The sequence below is a fragment of the Solea senegalensis genome, linkage group LG10 (assembly GCF_019176455.1).
Source record: "Solea senegalensis isolate Sse05_10M linkage group LG10, IFAPA_SoseM_1, whole genome shotgun sequence".
NCBI classification, from domain to species: domain Eukaryota; kingdom Metazoa; phylum Chordata; class Actinopteri; order Pleuronectiformes; family Soleidae; genus Solea; species Solea senegalensis.
In genome coordinates, this window is record NC_058030.1 from 21064764 (window position 1) to 21083622 (window position 18859).

Sequence of the window (18859 nt, forward strand, 5' to 3'; positions counted from 1 at the left end):
TACCAGAGCTTCATTTCCCAAGACGATGGTGTTTTGGTACCTAAGACAGGCCTTGAGACCACTTTTAAGGTCTCATCTCGGAAAATGTGACACAGATTTGTTCTCTGTCTTGCCTTGGTCTCCTTCTTACATTAAGACTCAGTTGAGCTCAACAATTTGATTTGTGATTGGATGCAAAACCAAAAACATAAGTAGACAGAATCTTCTGTTGTTGGATATCGGCTGATGTGAAATCTTTTTGGATTTAAATCACATAATGAAAAAAACAAATGTTTAAAAACAGTGTAAAGCAAATGCAGAGTTTCTCCTCTTCAGTGGCTGAGGACATGTGAAAAATGACAACTGAGGACTTTTTAGGCATGTTTAAAAACTATAGCTCAATGACGCACCACAGCCATAGTTAACATAACTCCTCCTCAAACACTGTTACAATTTAGAAGAATAAAAAACAGTTTCCCTGTTCACTCATGAGTCACTGCACCTGTCCCTACATCACTGCCTTTGGTTTGCTACTAGATGAGACGTCTTCCCTGGAAGCAAACATACACAGAAAAGCTCTGCCACTTTATTTAAAATTGCTAAAGATGAGGAAATGAAGAAGAGCTGACCCCATCATTGAGGCTGCAGTACCACTGTGTTTGTGTACAGTATGTCGACAAACTGTGACCATAACAATGAAAACATTGCTTCTCTACATGTTTGTTGAGCAATAGTTTACATTAACATTCTGTACAAACACTGATAAACAGAGACGCACAGAGCTCCTCCCCTCCATACACAATTTTAGAGCAAACCCCAGCGTTTAAGGGCAAATAATACTGCTGAATTTTACACAAGGGAGACAAAGATTTTGATATAGACTCATGGTGCACTGGTCTAGGTCTTGACTCCGTCTTGATGCCTATAATCTTGGTCTTGTCTTGAAGTAAACGAGCGGTTCTCGAGTAGCTCTTGCTGAATCTCACAGAGACATATGGACACATGTTCATGTCCATTATTCATCTGTTTACAACATATACTCCTACAGCTCATAACCGTTAGTGGTCCATTTCAGCAGCACACTCATGATTCATTGTAAACACAGCTTATCCACCAACACATGCACTCAGCAGGACGGTCTTCTATTTCATTCATACATAGATTCAGCCAGGCCGGTCTGCCTGAAGGCCTCAGCCACATGTCTGGAGTGCTGCATCTTAGCCGACAGTGCCTCTAAAATATCGTTCTGGTCCACAGCAGTGGCTGTTCTGTAAATGAAAGATCCCATTGACTCCAGACCACGCATACCTAGATTCACCCCAAAACCTGAGAAGATGAAGAGACAGGAAAATCAAATAGATTTTACTGTTGAAAAAAAAAAATAATAATAATAATTCTTAAATTGGGACAGACCCTTTGAAGATCCTTATGACACTGAATGGCCTGGGTAAGAAGAAAATGTATTACATTTACATTTATACATTTATTACGGTGAATTGGTGTAAGCCAAACCCACCTATTTTGGACCAATGCTTTACTTTAACTTTAAAACTGCAATTTGGATTTATCTCGACAGATGGTCTTCTGTTACAACGGACCTGGAGTGCATTTGATTCTTTTTATTACATGAATAGAGGAAGAGCTGTATGTATGTCTAACCTATGATCTTGATGATGCAAACCTTCTTGTCAGGGAAATTGTTTTAATAAAAGTAAAATAAAAATCCTGTTTGAGTTAGAAATATACAGCCTAGAAGTGCATCATGGTGCAGCAGAGGCTTGGCTTTAGATCCATTTTGAATGCACTGTTGGCCCATTAGAACAATAAGACATGGATTAACATGGACTAACATGGACTTGTTCTAATATGTTCATATTTGAACGTTTTTGGGAAAAGCAACAACGCTGATTCAAGGTAAGACATTCTGTTCCTGATTTTGCAGAGAAAATACAAAACTGTAGCCTTGAAGTCATAGAACACAGTAACACACCACATACACACTGAGCAATAAAGAAACCAAAACCCAGTGAAGCTTCAGCTGAAAGGCCACAGAGTGAGTGCAGTAATGAGTCACACACAGAGAGAGAAACAGCTCTATTTTCCTGTTAATTTGGACCTTCGATATCATATCTCACTCCAGCCACTACAGCAAATGAGCTGCTTGCAGCATGAACCTGAATAATACACTGCATCTCCTCTGCATAAGCTTGGTACTTCACAGAGCCGTACCTGTGTCAAAGTTGAGGACACGTGCTGCTTCTCCCTCCACAGTCACCGCCACGTTGTCCCCTTCGATGTAAGCAGCGCTGATGCGTCTGTGCGACAGCTGAATCTCAAAGAGCCGGCGGCTGCACTGCATGTGGTGGCACGTGACGTCGCTGAGGCGAGGCTCGATGTCCGTCTTATAGGCGTTAAAGGACTGGTGGAAAATGTTCTTCATGATCTGGGCAGCAAAACAACGACTGTTATAATATATTGTTTTATAGTTCACAACATCATTTAAAGCAGGGGTCTCATACTCAAGTGATCTAGGGGCCACTGAGTGTCTTGTTTGGCCAGTAAGAGGCCGGTCAAGTGAGACAAAAAGTCCAACTTTTGGAGAAAAATTAAAATAATAATATTAATCATGATAGTTGACATATTTTCAAAATAAAAGTGTTTTGATATAGAATGATAAATAGTTCACAATATAAATGTATTTATGATACAAAAAACATACAGAAATAAATTAATTGATTGGGGGGGTCGCATGTGGCCCATGGGCCACGAGTTTGAGACCTCTAATTTAAAGACCATGGCACAATTACATAATAACTACAGTTAAACACATGTGAATGCTCTAATAAACACACTACAATGGAACGCAACAGGTTAAAAACATTGTGAATTTGGTCATTTTAAAGATCCACTGAATTAGTGACATCTAATGGTGAAACTTTAGATTACATAAAATTAACACATCTGTTTAAATTTAAATGAAGGGTCCTTCATTTCCTGCATCTAAAATGTGATTTTGTCTCTCAACATGCTTGATGTTAAAGAGCAGATCTTGTGATTTCTAATTGGTATAAGATATTTTATTTTATAGCTGCATTTGTAAGTGTACACTAAGTATTATATTTTGCTGCATCCTTTCTTCAGTGTATACCAAAGAAATTGTAGGTTCCGCAATGACTCATAAAAGCTTGTCATTTTACGATGATGCATTAAAGCTGGAGCTGAAACCGTGTCCACAGATTGCTGTGTGCCTGCTCATTGATTTGACAGTAATTGTAGGTATTGAGTGACAAAGCCTTTCTCCGGCTTTGTTGATTTGTCCCGCTGCTCTGCTCCTCTTCGACCCATACTTGCACAGTCATCTGTTACCAAGTAACAGTGCATCTGTATGGCCACCCACATAGCAACACGCATTCCAAGGACCGTCTTGCTCCATACCTGTGTGCACTGCACACGCTGCCACTCCAGACCATACGTCATCAGAGAAGAGCTTGACGTAAGAGACGCCAACAGTCTGGTACTGAACACAGGGAGGAAACATTGTGTCCTACATTTGTTTACCAGTTTGTAACAGCAGGGTAGTGGACTCCCTCTCTATTGCTGCCACTTGCTTGAAAATGCTGTGAAACCAAAGCCATTAAAAAGACTTGTATAAAAGGGAACAAGAGTCTTACAGAGGAGTTTGCTGTGTGCCTGAGGAAGCGAACCATCTTGGTGTCGGAGGTCGGGCAGACGAGGGCCATGTAGCGGTTTCTGAAGGTGCCGTAGATCTTCAAGTGAAAGCCGGGTTTGGACGTCGGGTTTCGATGCTCTCGGAAAGCCTCCACACCGTAGGCGGACAGGTCAAAGTAGAGGCTGTGGGCTCGGATCTCAGGAGTGGGAACCTGAAGTGAAAAGAGAAGGGGGAGACAAAGGAAACCTCATAGTGACATCCATCCTAAGTGATCTGATCATAAAAACACATTGGGAGGTGGTCTGATGACACATGAAGCCCCATTCGTGAACATGCATGAACACAATCCATCCTCAGGATGAGTTACATTACATTACATTACATTACATACATATACATTGATTTATTTGAGCTTCTCTAATCCCTTTTCTCTCTTTCTGTCACTCGTGCACACGCACACTGTCAGATCTGTTAAACACAGTCATGGCATCAGTGTGTATTCAGCTAAAGGACATGTGATATGAGAACATGTGGTCACAAAAGACACAACTTAGTGTTATCCACATGTGATATAACCTCTGAGGTCTGATCAGGGCCAATTAAAAAACGTTCAGACATAAAAAGATTGATATCGTCATTTATTTGGGCTCAAGCACTCGAGCTGAAGTTGAAACTATACATTTTGAGGGCCTATACATGCTCAAAAACTCGCTAAACCTTGCACATGTAGAGAAAATCGACATGTTTGAAAGGTCATGCACACAGGGGTGGCAAAATTAATTGGTGTCGCACCTTTAACTTCACCCCTTGGGCTGAGTTTGACCTACACGCATGAAATTCTGTGCACAAATTAATCATGTCAAAAAAAAGTCTTAAGAAAGAAAGTTTTAAAACTCCAAGCCCAACAGGAAGTTAGCCATTTGAATCCAGCAACCAGAGGTAAAACTTCACATGTCTATAAAAGTCAATGTTCAGTTAAAGTCACAGCGTCACCTACTAGCAACAGTAAATAACCCTTGTATGTATGTTTTCATGAGACCCATCCTCGGCGTGTGAATGGGTATGAAAGTGTGAGTGAATATGGGTGTGAATGGCAAAACTGTAGTGTACAGCAGCTTTGAGTGGTCATCAAGTCTAGAAAAGCACTATATAAATACCGACCTTTTACCAGTTTATAAATGAAAAGTCTGGATGTAGCCCTCGTGTTAACGATATAGTATCTTCATACAATACAGTACATGCATGCTGAGCTGTGCACGTAGTGAAAGAACACAGCCTTAACACCATTTCTGCCTGTGAGGCTGTTGTCACTTGAGCAAAGATTAAGAATGGCTTGTTTCTCATTCACTGGCAGTGCCTGTCGCTTTGCCCTAAAGCCAAAACGGATCAATTTTCTTTTCAATCATATAAACCAGCCAAAGGGGGATGAAACAGCGTTTAGTGCAGCGGAGGTAGACAGTGAAGGAGCAGAGCAGCGACTCAGAGAGGATGGAGGAGACGGTAGGGCTGACCAGGTCATATCCTGAGAGGTAAATTCAATCACTACAGGAAACAGTTGCAGTGAAGAGCACACAATAAAAGGCACGGGCAGCTGTGTTTGTGTCCAGTGTTGCTCAGATATTAACCTGAGAGCTCTTTACGTCAGCCTGTTTATTTGTTTATCCTCAGTAATCGTGACTGTTATTCCGTTTGTGTTTGATTCTATATCCCACTCTTTAGAATCTTAAATCTTATAGAGTATCACACAGCCAAAGAAAGAAGAAGTTCAATTGTTTTTGGGGGGCATTTTAGACGTGACTGCTCTCTGGAAGAGCTCCATATCTGTCCCGTGTTTAATGGGTCTCTTAGAAACACTGAGCCATGACTCAGAGAACCATCTGCCTATATAATGACAAGCGTCCTCTGGTGTGAAAAACATGATGTATTGATATCTTCATTCATATTCAACCAGCAGGGAACAAATTATTAGTGTGACCAGGAGGGATGCAATGAGTCAAAGCTTTATCGTGGCCATTACCTGCCTAAATCAAAACACGACCACTGATCAAACAGGCTGCCCATTGGAACCTGACTGTTTATATGAGATCCACACATGGTGCTCAGCTGCTGGTGTGAGATCCACATCACTGTTTGCTCACATCAGCTTTATGAGGCCAAATAAAATCACGTCCACGGCAATATCCTGGCCCTGCCCTGTCCACAAACATCAAACGGTGGATTATTACCTCTGTGTGTGTGCACAGGAGTAAATGCATTAGCGCACATTAGTGTAGAATATAGGTCTGTGCAATATTCACCATAATACTGTTTTTACATGGTGAAGAAATGCTATATTAGACTGAGCAGTGCATTTTACGACAAAGCGTTTATTTAAATAAAGTCAAATAAGCGACAGTGATGTTTGTAGGTTCTGTGAAACACACTGTGATGTTGGTACTGTTGCCTTCTGGCTGCAGGTGTCAGACCGATCAGCTGAAAATGTTTTCCTTTTACATTTATCCACTTACGATAAAATCTGGGGTTTTCAAAATGTCCATGTTTAATTCAAAAACGTTGATTTTGTGTTCTTTACTTTCTTCTCTTTTAAGTGACTGTCCAGAAACCGAAGGCTCTATGTGGAAGTATCCTTGAGCAAGATACTGAACCCCTAATTGCTCCCCGGGAACTGTTCAGTAGCTGCTCACTGCTCTTTAATTCTAAAAAGGTTCTCAGCAGAGGAGCAATCATTTCTCTACGGGACAATGAAGTATAATTGTTATTATTTATATACATGAGCAGATCGTTCAAATTTACAGATTCCTTTTGAATTCAACTCAGTGGCTTTTATTTTGAAGGTCTGTATGAAATACAATCATGAATAGAAATTTCCCTGGAATATTGTTATAAATTGAAGCATATACCAACCACTAGTATAGATACATGAACAACTAAACACGTCACCCTGATAATGAGATCACTTCACTGGTTTCCACTGTGTACAAATCACTTAATGGTCTGGCTGCAAGTCACACTGGTGGACGGAGGGAGAGGCACTGTTTTTGTATGTGTTTAAATGTAATGTAAATGTTTAAATGTGTATATAAAGTGCATTGAGATTACTTTTGTTGATGTCTGTTTACACAGCCACATTATGGGGATGAGGTTAGGTTATGGTTAGGGTTAGGGTTAAGCCAGTAGTAGTTATGGTTAAGGTAAAGGTTAACCCTTAGAACACAGAGCATTTCAGCAGCTTTTTTCCATCACTATGTTTAAACATACATTATATACAGAGGCTATAAGAATGTGCAATATAGAGTCTCTCGAGGGTCTCAAACTCAAATGACCTGTGGGCCACTGACTGTCTCGTCTGGTCAGTCGGGGGCCAGTCAAGTAAAAAAAAAAGCCCAACTTTTTTGGGAAAAACAAACTGGTGGACATTATGAGCTCAAAATGACATATCAATATGCTGTATTAATTCCTTTTTTTATATGTACTCTTGCCTCGTGTGAGCTTTTCTGTCTTTTATCCATTGTTCTGCACAGCACTTTGGTCCACTGCGTTTGTTTTGTGCTTTACAAATAAAGTCGGATTGGATTGGATCATTTCAATCAGGTCATAGTTCAAAGTTTATTTGGCTCGTTTTTATGAACAAAAAGACAAGAAAAAAACGCTCTATTTTGTGATTTCTGTGTCGTGGTGGGGTTTCTTGAGAAAAATCAACTAAGTTTGTTATCTTGATACATCAGTTAAAGTTGCAACAAAAAGTAATAAAGAGTTGAACCGTTGTCCTTCAGATCAAAAAGTATTTAATTCTGGATCCACAACCAAACACCAAGATGAGCACACAGCAGGATGCTGTGATACTGACCTTACAGTCGCTGAGTATCCTTTATTTATACAGTAAAAATAGGTCATCTGTGGGGGAGGGGTTTTCCCCCTCCTACTCCAATTGGTTACTTTTATTGTTACGTAAACATTCCTTGACAATTGTACGTTGATTGGTCACTTTGAATGCCGTTCAGCAGTTTTGGGAACATATTAGGTACTCCCCAAACACGTGCAGGTACATCCCGTCCTTGGGTGTCTACCAACCAGGTGCTTTCCAGCATCTTGTAACACACGAACATGGCCTTTAAATGAACCTTTAAATGAACCTTTAAGTCTTTTTTGCACATTAACATTGTGGAATACCACATAAAACACATAATATTACTTGCTCGTCATTATTTTTAACTGATTTTCTTCAACATCTGCACAATGATTGCTATTTTATATCACTACTCAAAATGTGATATTCAATGAATCATAACTTTGATTCAACAATAAATAAGAAGATGAAAAAAATTTTTTTTTAAAGCCTGAATATGTGACCTGTAAACACACCCCCAGGATGTCCATATAAGAGTTGGACATTATTCCTACGGCAATTTACCATGGGTGCACCTGCGGCACAGACCCGTGCCATGTGAGCACTAAGGGTTAAAATCAGTCTCCAGGAAATGAATGTAAGTCAATGTAACGTACGCCAGACCGTGTGTGTGTGTGTGTGTGTGCTAACCTGTCTCTGGTCTAGTCTCTCTATAGTTGCGTTAGCTCCATAGGCGTGGCAGGACTCCACCGTGTAGTCAGAGCTGATGCCCAGCACTGAGCAGGAGTCACCACACGACCCATCAGCCACCACGATCACACTTGGCCATTCCTTGCGGGGGATGCGACGCAGGTATTCTTCAGTGAACTACAGCAACAGGAACACAGCAAACAGGATTATTCTCTCTTAGACATCACTGTTTTGTGTAACGTTAGTTTAAAAATGTGCTGAGGTGGAACTTGAAAATACTAAATTCCGAAATGGTTTAAAGGGTGTCCCTGTAAACCTGTGTGAGAATGTGGGAAATGTTCCCCACAGGAGAAATGTGATACTCAGTAGGTGGCCTTACGGGATAAACCAAGGCTCTGTACAGGTGCCTTTTTGATTTAAAACTAATTCCATGCCATTTTATGCCCCTTCCCTGTGAGAAAACCCTACAAGGCGTCCTTACAACTCACTCGTCTTCTACCACTTTGTATTGTCATTATACAACTGAAATTTCAAGGTTAGTTGATGATATATGCTGTGTATACACCCTGGACAGGTCGACAGTCCATCACAGAGACAAAACTGCATGATTTTGGACTGTGGGAGGAAACTGGAGATGCAAACTCCATGCAGAGAGGCTCGTGTTCAGACCGGGTCACAAGTGCGCCCTTACAACTGGGAGGGGGAAAAAAATACAGACATGTCTGCCTTAAGTGTACCTTTTTACCCTTTAAATTGCCCGCCTCTGCCCTTCAAATGTCTGTGTACGTTAATGAGTTACTATATGTAGTAATGTGTTTTTTGTCAATATATTTTGTCTATAATATAATCCAACATTCAATAAAACAATCGACCAGAGAAGTAGAAGTGAAAACCAATTAAGAGAAACTAAATTTTCCACTAATCTGCGTTGTGACAGTGACGGAATAAAAAGGCTTCTCAAAGTCTATAATGGCTGAGAGCTTCATGTTTGATCCATTCACACTGCAGTGACCAGGTGATTTAAAAAACAAAAAAAATCCTTTTTGCTTTGTCAAACCTTTGAAGGCTGACAAGGTAAAGAGGGGAAAAAGGTGATCAGGTGCAGTGTGTCTGTCTAATCAAGTGGAAATAGAGATCTGCAGGAGCACTAAGTGGAAGTGAAGTTAGTTTGTGATCAAAGACGCTCTCTTGACCTTGTCTTTCATCTCACTAAGTCCTGATGAGTCACTGGACACAAGAGAGGAAAGCTGCAGTTACTGCAGAGTCAAACTGGAGCCGAGCAGAGGGAACGAGCTTCACAGAAAATCAGAAGAAGTTAATCACAACATACATTATCTCACAGTACTTTACCTTGTAGGACACAGTGAACAAGCACAAAAAAAATCTCTCACCTTTAACAGGAAGAAATGTGACAAAACCAGACTCAAAGATTCAATTTTGAGGTAAAAAAATAAATAATGTATATATATATATATATATATATATATATATATATATATATATATATATATATATATATATATATATATATATACCGATATCAGTTTTATTCATAATGTGACAATAACATTAGCAGCAGCAACAAGTGGACATTTGAGATAGTCCCGATACTATATAATTAATGATATGGAGGGGGAAAAACACAATTACACAGGATGCAATAAAAGCTCTGTCACCATATTATCCTCTGAGATACTGACACTTAAACATCACTTAAACAGTGATAAAAATAGTCTAGACTCTGCATGTTTCCAGCTGCAATACAAATATCCACCAGACATTTAATCCTTCTTTTTCTTCTTTATTTTATTATCATTATTTCTTTGCTCTAGATCAGACGGGGATGAATTACTGAATGAATATTTACTGTGCTATAGTTTAAAATAAGATGGAGCATTTACCACGTGAGATAACATTTCATCTACTTTTCTCTAATACGAGGATGAAAATTAAAATAAAAGAATGTTTTTGTTTCTAACATTGATGTATTACATTTTAAAACGACAGCACAGAACAATCAAAATTTGCCTATTGCATTGTTTCAAATTTCAATATGAAATGATTCATTGTTCATCCATATATACAGTATGTCTATATATATATACATATATATACATACACTTACACCACCTAATTGTTAATTTAATTGTGAATATAGTGACTGCACCATTGTTGTCAATCAAACCAGTATTCTCTGAATCTCTGCTGACACATCATGGTCATTTTTTTAAATAAATACAGAACATTTCTTACACACAGCTCTTTAAAGGTCGAGCTCCAGGGTTTAATCAGATGTTATTGTCCTTGTGCTGTTGATGAAGGTCATTAGCGTTTAATAAAACAACAACAAAATAACTTCTCTGAGTTGTGCGTCATGCTTAGATCAAGATGTGTGTGTGTGTGTGTGTGTGTTCTAAAACCAGGCAGCGTGTATTATTTACCTCGGAGACACCCTTCAAAACCTCACACTGGTTGGAATCAAATAATACAATTTAGAAACGGTGTTATTTTGATGATATAAGACTTGGATTGAAACTTGTTGACCACACATCGGGCTTTTACTTCCCACTGCTTGTCCTCGGGCATGAGGTCAGTTTATATAACAGGTCAGTTGATCTGACGCGCCTGTATTCACTCTGATAAACATGAGAAAATGGTGTAGACCTGCAGTCTGATTTTAAACTGATTGCTCCTGGAATAGAGCTGCTTGTGGTGCTTTGAGGGCAAAGAGGCTCAGATTGAATGCAAGAAAAAAAGTGAAAAGGCTTTTTAAATGTCAGAAGAGGACGGCGTGTGTTTGACTAAGGAGACTGAGAGCAGACAGCTCGTGTCTCCATGGCTGCTCAGAGCTCTCAGAGCTCTCTTTTCCTCGACTGCAGGAACTAAGAGAGGATCAAATGTTGACAGCTTAAAGAGACACAGCTTTTAAAAGATTAAGACAGTCATGCATACACTGTTCTGTGATGTGTTTCTTTTAAGAGGTTAAAGAATTTAAAAAAAAAATGGATTCAGTTGATTTTAAATCATCAATCTTGTCAAGTTTCATTTTTGTTTTTAAAACTCTGTTTCCACAATCGCTCAAAGGAGGAACTTCTATCATGTACTGTATGACATATAGCAGTAATACTGTAGAGCACGACGTATATGACTGTTCTGTTGGTTTAGAGGGACAGACAGACAGACAGACAACATTAAGTTGTGAAGTGAACGTGAAGTCATTTCTTACCTTTACACCACCTATGCTGCCATTTGTTTTGGATGTTAAACACAAAGTTATTATATTTTCAAAAGTGGTCAATATTCATTTGACTCTGAAATAATAAAAAAAAAATTCTCAACTGAAATGGCCTTCTTCAAAATGTGAAGCCTGTTCTGTACCAATGCTATTCACGTGCCCAGATATATATCTATATATGTTGTATGTTTACATATATATATGGTTACAGATTGTGCTTGTAGAGTGATCACTTCAACCCAGGTACTGTTGTTATTAAGCACGGCGCTGGAGTCTGCATCCAGATTAACATCTTCAACCAAACCCTGTAGAGGCGAGGCGAGGTGAGGTGGTACGATGTCGTGGAAAAGTGCCATATGTCGCATGCAAAACTCACATGAGAGTCAAGCCCATGTCAATCACTTGATGACGACACACCCAAGGTACCAGATTGGTGTTATTTATACTACCACTAGGGGGCGCCTATTTTAAAAACGTACCAATAAGTTGTATTTCCTGCATATGACCCATTGTTATGTTAGGTTAGTTATGTTATGCTGGAGGACAGTCTCCCGCCTGCTGCTGCATACACACAAACGCTCCCTCAGTCAGGCCTGACAGTATTAATTGATAGAGCCAGATGAATATTTTTTAAATGACTTCACAATGACAAACTGCTAGAGTTAAAGTCATGTCAAAGTCTCTGCTTGGTTTGATTATAAAATGATAGTTAAGTTTTACAACTTAACCGTCTGTGTTGCGTTGACTTGTGTTTTTAAAGGCAGCAGGGGAAGTTTGTGTGCTACCTTTGTTCCCAGCTGCACCTTCACGTCCACCTGCTGTCGCTTCTGCTCCAGGATGCTCAGCAGATATTCCTGAAACACGCCGATCCTGGTGAAGAAGTGGTCGTTGTGCCAGCAGCCCTCCATGTTGTCAAAGTCCACGCCGAGTCCCAGCAGGAACTTCACGCTGCGTGGATCCAGAGCGATCTGCTGGGGCCGGCAGAGCAGCGCGCTCCGGTACCGCTCATCCAGCACGGTCAGTTTCAGCACCTTCCCGGAGCGGACAGCTACCAGCGCCGCCGTCAGACCCACGGGACCCGAGCCCACGATGAGCACCGAGATCCTGGCCCGCCACTGTCTGATGCCGTCCAGACTCACTTTGACCAGCACGTACACGACCACGGCCAGCAGAGTGCTGAGAGCCGTGTCACAGGCGAGAGCGCGATACTTTTCCTCCGCGGTGTCTCCGCTGTTTTCCGCCTGCAGTCCGTCCATGCTGGCAACTGATGACCGAGTCCTCCACCGATCAATCAGCTGAGACCCCTCTCATCATCATCATCATCATCACCATCATCATCATCATCATCATCAACAACAACAACAACAACTACACCTTCACTGACGGAGGAGGATTTACATCCAAGCACAGGACAGAGCAGCTGAGCTGCGACTTCATCATGATGATGCTCCCTCCTCTGCAAGTTCTCCCCTCTCTCCCTCTCTCCCTCTCTGTCTGTGTGTGTGTGTGTGTGTGAGAGAGAGAGAGAGGGGTCCAAAAAACGTGCAACCATTTCTCTGTGAGGACATTTTGACCTTGTGGGGACATTTGGTCTGGGCCTTACAACTGTACATGACTTTTGGGGTCATGAACAGTTAAGGTAAGGGTAGGGATTAGGGTAAGGGGCTAGGGAATGCATTAAAATCCTTAATCCTGTTGCTTGACCATTCTGTGATCAGCATCAGACTGTCTTCCATGTTTTTATAATGTTTATATAAGTTGTTTTCTTTTTTCGTCTGTTTAACTGTTTTTTTTTTTTTAAATCATATTCAAAACTGTTAGAAAGACAAGCAGAAAGTACTTAATATCCAAACAGGTGAAGCTAAAATTGCAATTTCATAAATAAACAGGTTGGCAAATAAAGATTGGCAGGTAACAATAAATAAATAAATATGTTTTTAATAATGTGTGGGGATTTTTAAAGGTGTACTTTTCCGGATTCTGAAATGATTTTGCTGATGTATTGTTTTGATGAATGTTTTTTTTTTCTTATGTGGTCTGTAGTTGTCATCGTTGTGTCATGTTTCTTATTGATAATGTTATAAATAAAAAAAAGAATCAATATTCAGCTGAGTCAGTGGTCCACGCAGGACCTCAGATGGTTCGCTCTGTAGAAAACTCCACACACAGGCATGTGAGTCTCATTCTCCAAAATCCAATAGATGCAAACTGCAGGGGGAGCATGAACAATGTGAGAAACTATTGATTTACCCGGCTAAAACAGGACAGTTCGATTCTCTCCCACACACACACACACACACACACACACACACACACACACACACAGACCAAACCTACAATCCCACCAGGACCAAATATAAGTGCAGTGACATTCACTTCAAACACAGACTGTGACAAAAAGCAGCTCTTGACTAATCTGATTTGATAATGAAAGTTAACAGTCAGCCTGACGTTGGTGGCAAAAGATTAAGGCAGAAATAAATCAGGGGGGGATAAGACACGCTGGTGAATGTTTGTGCTTATCACATGTGATCGTGGGAAGCTTCGCAGCACTATCTCTTCTCTCTCTCACACACATTCCACTTTCAATTGATTAAAACATCTATCACAGGGCACTTTTCTTGCTCTTTCTCTCTTTTCTTTCATCTCCTCTCAGAAGAAAACAAAGCAGCGGCCATGAAGCAGCCTCAGAGGACACATACTTCATATCAACACTGAATTCTAGTTAGAGCTCACATTGTCTCACACAACCATTCACTCTCACAGTCGATTTCGAGTGTCCACTTCACCTATATTGCATGTTCTTGGACTGTAGGAGGAAGCCAGAGAACCCATGGGGGGAAGAGGCAAACTCCATGCAGAAAGGTCCTTGTTCCAACCTGGGGTTCAAACCCGGGTCTTCTTCCCACAAAGGCAAGAGTGCTAACCACTACACCAACCGTGTGGCCTGAGGTCAAATCATTCTTTCAACAAAACTAAAAACTGGACATGGTTTCCAGCCAGAGACTCAGCAGAAATGCACTGATGACTCTTTTTTTCATATCAGAAATATGCAAATAATAGTTTTGGAGAGGGTTTTATTTTACCTCTGCCAAACCATTTAAACTCCATTCTGATTTGTACTGAGAGATATTTTCATGTGAATGCTTTGTAAATCGTTTCTATTTTTGTGAAATCATTAATATTCATTAATGTTCCTTAACTGTTGCCGTAAGGAATATGGAGAAACAGGAGAGGTTTTTAGACACTGCCATGTTTGTTTGTTTGTTTTGATGTGATATTCTCTCCGTGAAAGCACCTTATGTTTGTCCTCTGCTGCCACCCTCGTTAAATGAACTGTGGATCCTGACCTTTAAGTTCCATTTGAGCCCTATAAACTGTCCGCCCAGACGGCGGTGATGATATCGTTAGTGACTCCCGATGTAACCACAGTCACTTTACATGAGGCTGCTGATGGGGACGTTCATGTGACGTATTTACCATAAATCCAAGGTAAGAAGTGCGTTTGAATCCATAAAACCATTAAAACTACCAGGGGTGCAGAGAGAAACTGAGCAAAAGCAAGACAAACACACATGCGGAGAGAGAAGAAGAGATGTGTGGTGCTCATGGTGCTGGTGCTGGTGCTGGTGCTGGAGATGCACTTTACGCCTCCCCCGGTAATTGGTTTCCACCTCTGTTCAGGTGCCTGGCAACAATCAAAACATCCAGCCAGTCTAGTGTGGAGTAGGTGAAGCTCTAATACAGCTAAGACCCCAAGCAGTTGGCAAGCAACCACACACACACACAAGGCCTTTTCACAGACTATAATGCAGAGTGGTCACCTGGAAACAAAACAATCATCAGAAATATTCCATTATCGTGTCAGATGATCCTGTTGTGGAGCTAAAGTGTCCTCATTTGAAAGTGGAATAGACTCAAGGCAGAGTTCAGTCTTTCACTTTTCATTATCACGCATGAATAACACGCATTAAATAAGTCATGTCTTATTATAGCAGAAAGTCCAGCTATGTGGGGGGAAAACATATAAAGAAATATTCGACTATTATATACCAACAATCATCGAGAACTTCACACAATTTCAAAATAAAAGTGTTTTGAAGTATACAGTAGTTCACAATAAAAAAAACATGTATTATACAAAATGACTATAAACATCAAGAACATATATTTAAGTGGCAGGCCATGTGGTCTATGGACACATTACTGTAGATTAACTACGTTTGTGTGAATATTACAGCCTGTTTATTCATGTAGATTAGAGACTACATTACCTGGTGCACTTTTAATGTTACGGTTAAGACTGCATTAGTTTTCATCATCACCTGAGCTTTTCCACCATGCCGGTCCAGGACAGCGTGCCTCGGCTCGGCACGGCACGGCACAGTACGGCACGACTCTATACGTGTTGTATGAATTTCCATACTATAGTGCCTCTTCAATGTGAGCGGAGTCATCACAGCACGGCTGCACGAAGCTGCCATGACTTCGGTTCACGTGCGACACACAAACTAGTGGCTTGTAAAGCAGTTGTTTTCAGTGTAACTGAATCATTAGAATCAGTGCATCAAAAAGAGTTGTTCAGTACTTCCTGCATGACCGGAGCGCAGACTACGTCTGACAGCCACTGGACTGAAGTACAGCGGAATGGGTTGATTCTTGTGTCGGACGTCGCGCTCCTGATTCTTCCAGTGACGACACTCTGACCAATCAGTGGCCGGCAGACTGATGACACATTTTAGTATGAATTTTACCCGCTGTACCTTTAAATGAACTGAATCTATTATCCTGACATAGGCTACTTCACCATGAAATAACACTCTGGAAAACTATTAAGCATCCAAGCAGCATTATTTGCTTTGATTTCCACATTAGTGTGCTAATATATGCAAGTTACACGTAGGCTATTGAGATTATCCTTCCATAAAGCGTCAGGATTTGAATGTGTTAATGACACCGAGTGGATCCCTCACACGTCCCACTCTGACACAATCCTGCGCCGGAACAAAAGGAGCATAGAGAGCGGGTTTTTATCAGCTTGCTCACATCTTACAGCGAGTAATGGGGCTGTGCATGTAAGTCTGAGGTCATTAGAGAGTGCCTCCAACACAAAGAATACAAACCCTCGATTGTTGTCAGGGAAATCAGGCGCCATTTAACCAGGACGTCCACAGTGCCAGGCAAATCTGGACATTTGTTTGCAGTCTTTACAAAACAAGCTACCTATGTTGAGACAAGGTAGCAACATCACAACCACTCAAGGGGTTGAAATTAAAATACTGTTGCTACATCTTATAAGAATCTAGGTATCATCATTCAGCTGGAGGTCAAAATGGATTCCATTGTAGGAACAAATCGAATTCCTCCATCAAGACAAGGAGGTATTTGATATCAGCAATGTGTTCGCCTCTGCTGGATTATGGCCATTTGTAGTTCATGAACACCCTGAACAGTATCTGAAGAAAACTATGGTGGCCGACTCGGGCAAACACACTGCAACGAACCAAAACACACAGAAGCGAAAACACACACAAACCCCAAAACATGCAGGACATAAAACACACACAAACCCCAAAAATGCAGGACAGAAAACACACACAAGTCCCAAAACAGGACATGCAGGGACAGAAAACACACACAAACCCCAAAAAATGCAGGACAGAAAACACACACACAAAACATGCAGGACAGAAAACACACACAAACCCTACAAACACAGAAAACAGAAAACACCCAAACATGCGACACGAAAACACACACAAACCCCAAAACCCAAGAAAACACACACAAAACCCAAAACACTCAGGACAGAAAACACACCCAAGTCCCAAAACACGCAGGGACAGAAAACACACAAAACCCCAAAACACGCAGGACAGAAAACACACACAAACCCCAAAACACGCAGGACAGAAAACACACACAAGTCCCAAAACACGCAGGACAGAAAAACACACAAAACCCACACACAACACGCAGCACGCAAAACACACACAAACCCCAAACACACGCAGGCACAGAAAAACACACACAAACCCCAAAACATGCAGGACAGAAAACACACAAAGTCCTAAAACATGCAGGACAGAACACACACAACCCCAAACACAACAGGCACAAAGAAAACACAGACACACAAAACCCCTAAAACACGAGACAGAAAACACACAAAACCCCAAAACACGCAGGACAGAAAACACACACAAACCCCAAACACGAGGACAGAAAAACACACAAACCCAAAAACACGAGGACAGAAAACCCCACAAGACAGAAAAACGCTGACAACAAACCCCCAAAACATGCAGGACAGAAAACGCACACAACCCCCAAAACACACAGGACAGAAAACACACAAGTCCCAAAGCATGCAGGACAGAAAACACACACAAACCCCAAAACACGCAGGACAGAAAACACACCAGTCCCAAAACACGCAGGATGTGTAAATGTCCTTTCTGTTGGACATAACACTGCTCTAACAAGATAAAGCTAAAACAGGTCACAACTATCCCTCTGGTGCAAAAACACACACAAGGAAGTCTTGTGTTTATTTAGAACCAACAGCAAATACACTGGATAATCATTTAAAAGTCCTTGGCTGAGCAGACGTCACTGCTGACAGTGACACATCAGTTTAGACCGCGGACGAAAGCCAAAATATTTGGCACATTTTGTCTCAAGGACACAGCGAGTAACACTTCAAATGACGTTAGTTTAAACCCCCTGAGATCAAATATTTCTCCTTTACGTTCTTGTGTGTTATAAGTGAGTGGTGGGGGGGGTAAATGGTATTCTCTTTCTTATTCATGGTATTTGCGCTGCCAACTGTGATCGTGTCCAGCTGAGTCTCAGGCAGTGACGTGTTCAGAGCTGACGGACTGAAACCGTGGTGACGTGGGTTCACAGAGCCGAGAACACACTATGACCACAATGAACAGATCAGGGTCTCCATGGTTACTCGGTGTAATAAGGTCAATGTGTGACGGTGGATGCTTCCGTCTTAGCACACCACTGAAAGGTTTTCATCAGTAGTTGCAAATTACGTTTTTATTCTTCTTCCCCCCCAATTGCCATCCAGTAATCCAGAGCACATAATTGAACAATGATTCCTTAATTTGCTATTTTCATCTGCACAACACTGCTTAATGAATTCTTCACTTATGAAGTGTGCAGTGCTGCGATCAAAGTGCGTCATGGTGCATGTTTTATTATTAAAGGTTTCCCTGCACACACATCGTCAAGAAACGTGGTGGCTAAAATGGTCAGATTTTGTATGTAGTCCAGCTGCAGAGGACGATTTAAATGGAACGAGAAAATGTATTTTTCAGCTCTCTCTGCTTTGCACACAACTTCATTTTCTCACACATGTTGTCTCCAGATACAGGGATTGGTTGATTTATCTGCTGAAAACATGACAACGCAAACCCACACAAAA

The 18859-nt window shown here is 41.0% G+C and overlaps 1 protein-coding gene across 1 annotated transcript; it reads right to left on the minus strand.

The window, feature by feature from the left end:
• Positions 1-696: 696 nt before the first annotated feature.
• Positions 697-12898, minus strand: si:dkey-234i14.6. The gene is made up of 5 exons (XM_044035262.1): positions 12207-12898; positions 8187-8363; positions 3651-3860; positions 2209-2422; positions 697-1305 (listed from the first exon to the last, which is right to left on the minus strand). Exons 1-5 carry the CDS (start codon positions 12675-12677, stop codon positions 1127-1129), a joined length of 1251 nt encoding a protein of 416 aa, XP_043891197.1. The 5' UTR covers positions 12678-12898; the 3' UTR covers positions 697-1126.
• Positions 12899-18859: the final 5961 nt, after the last annotated feature.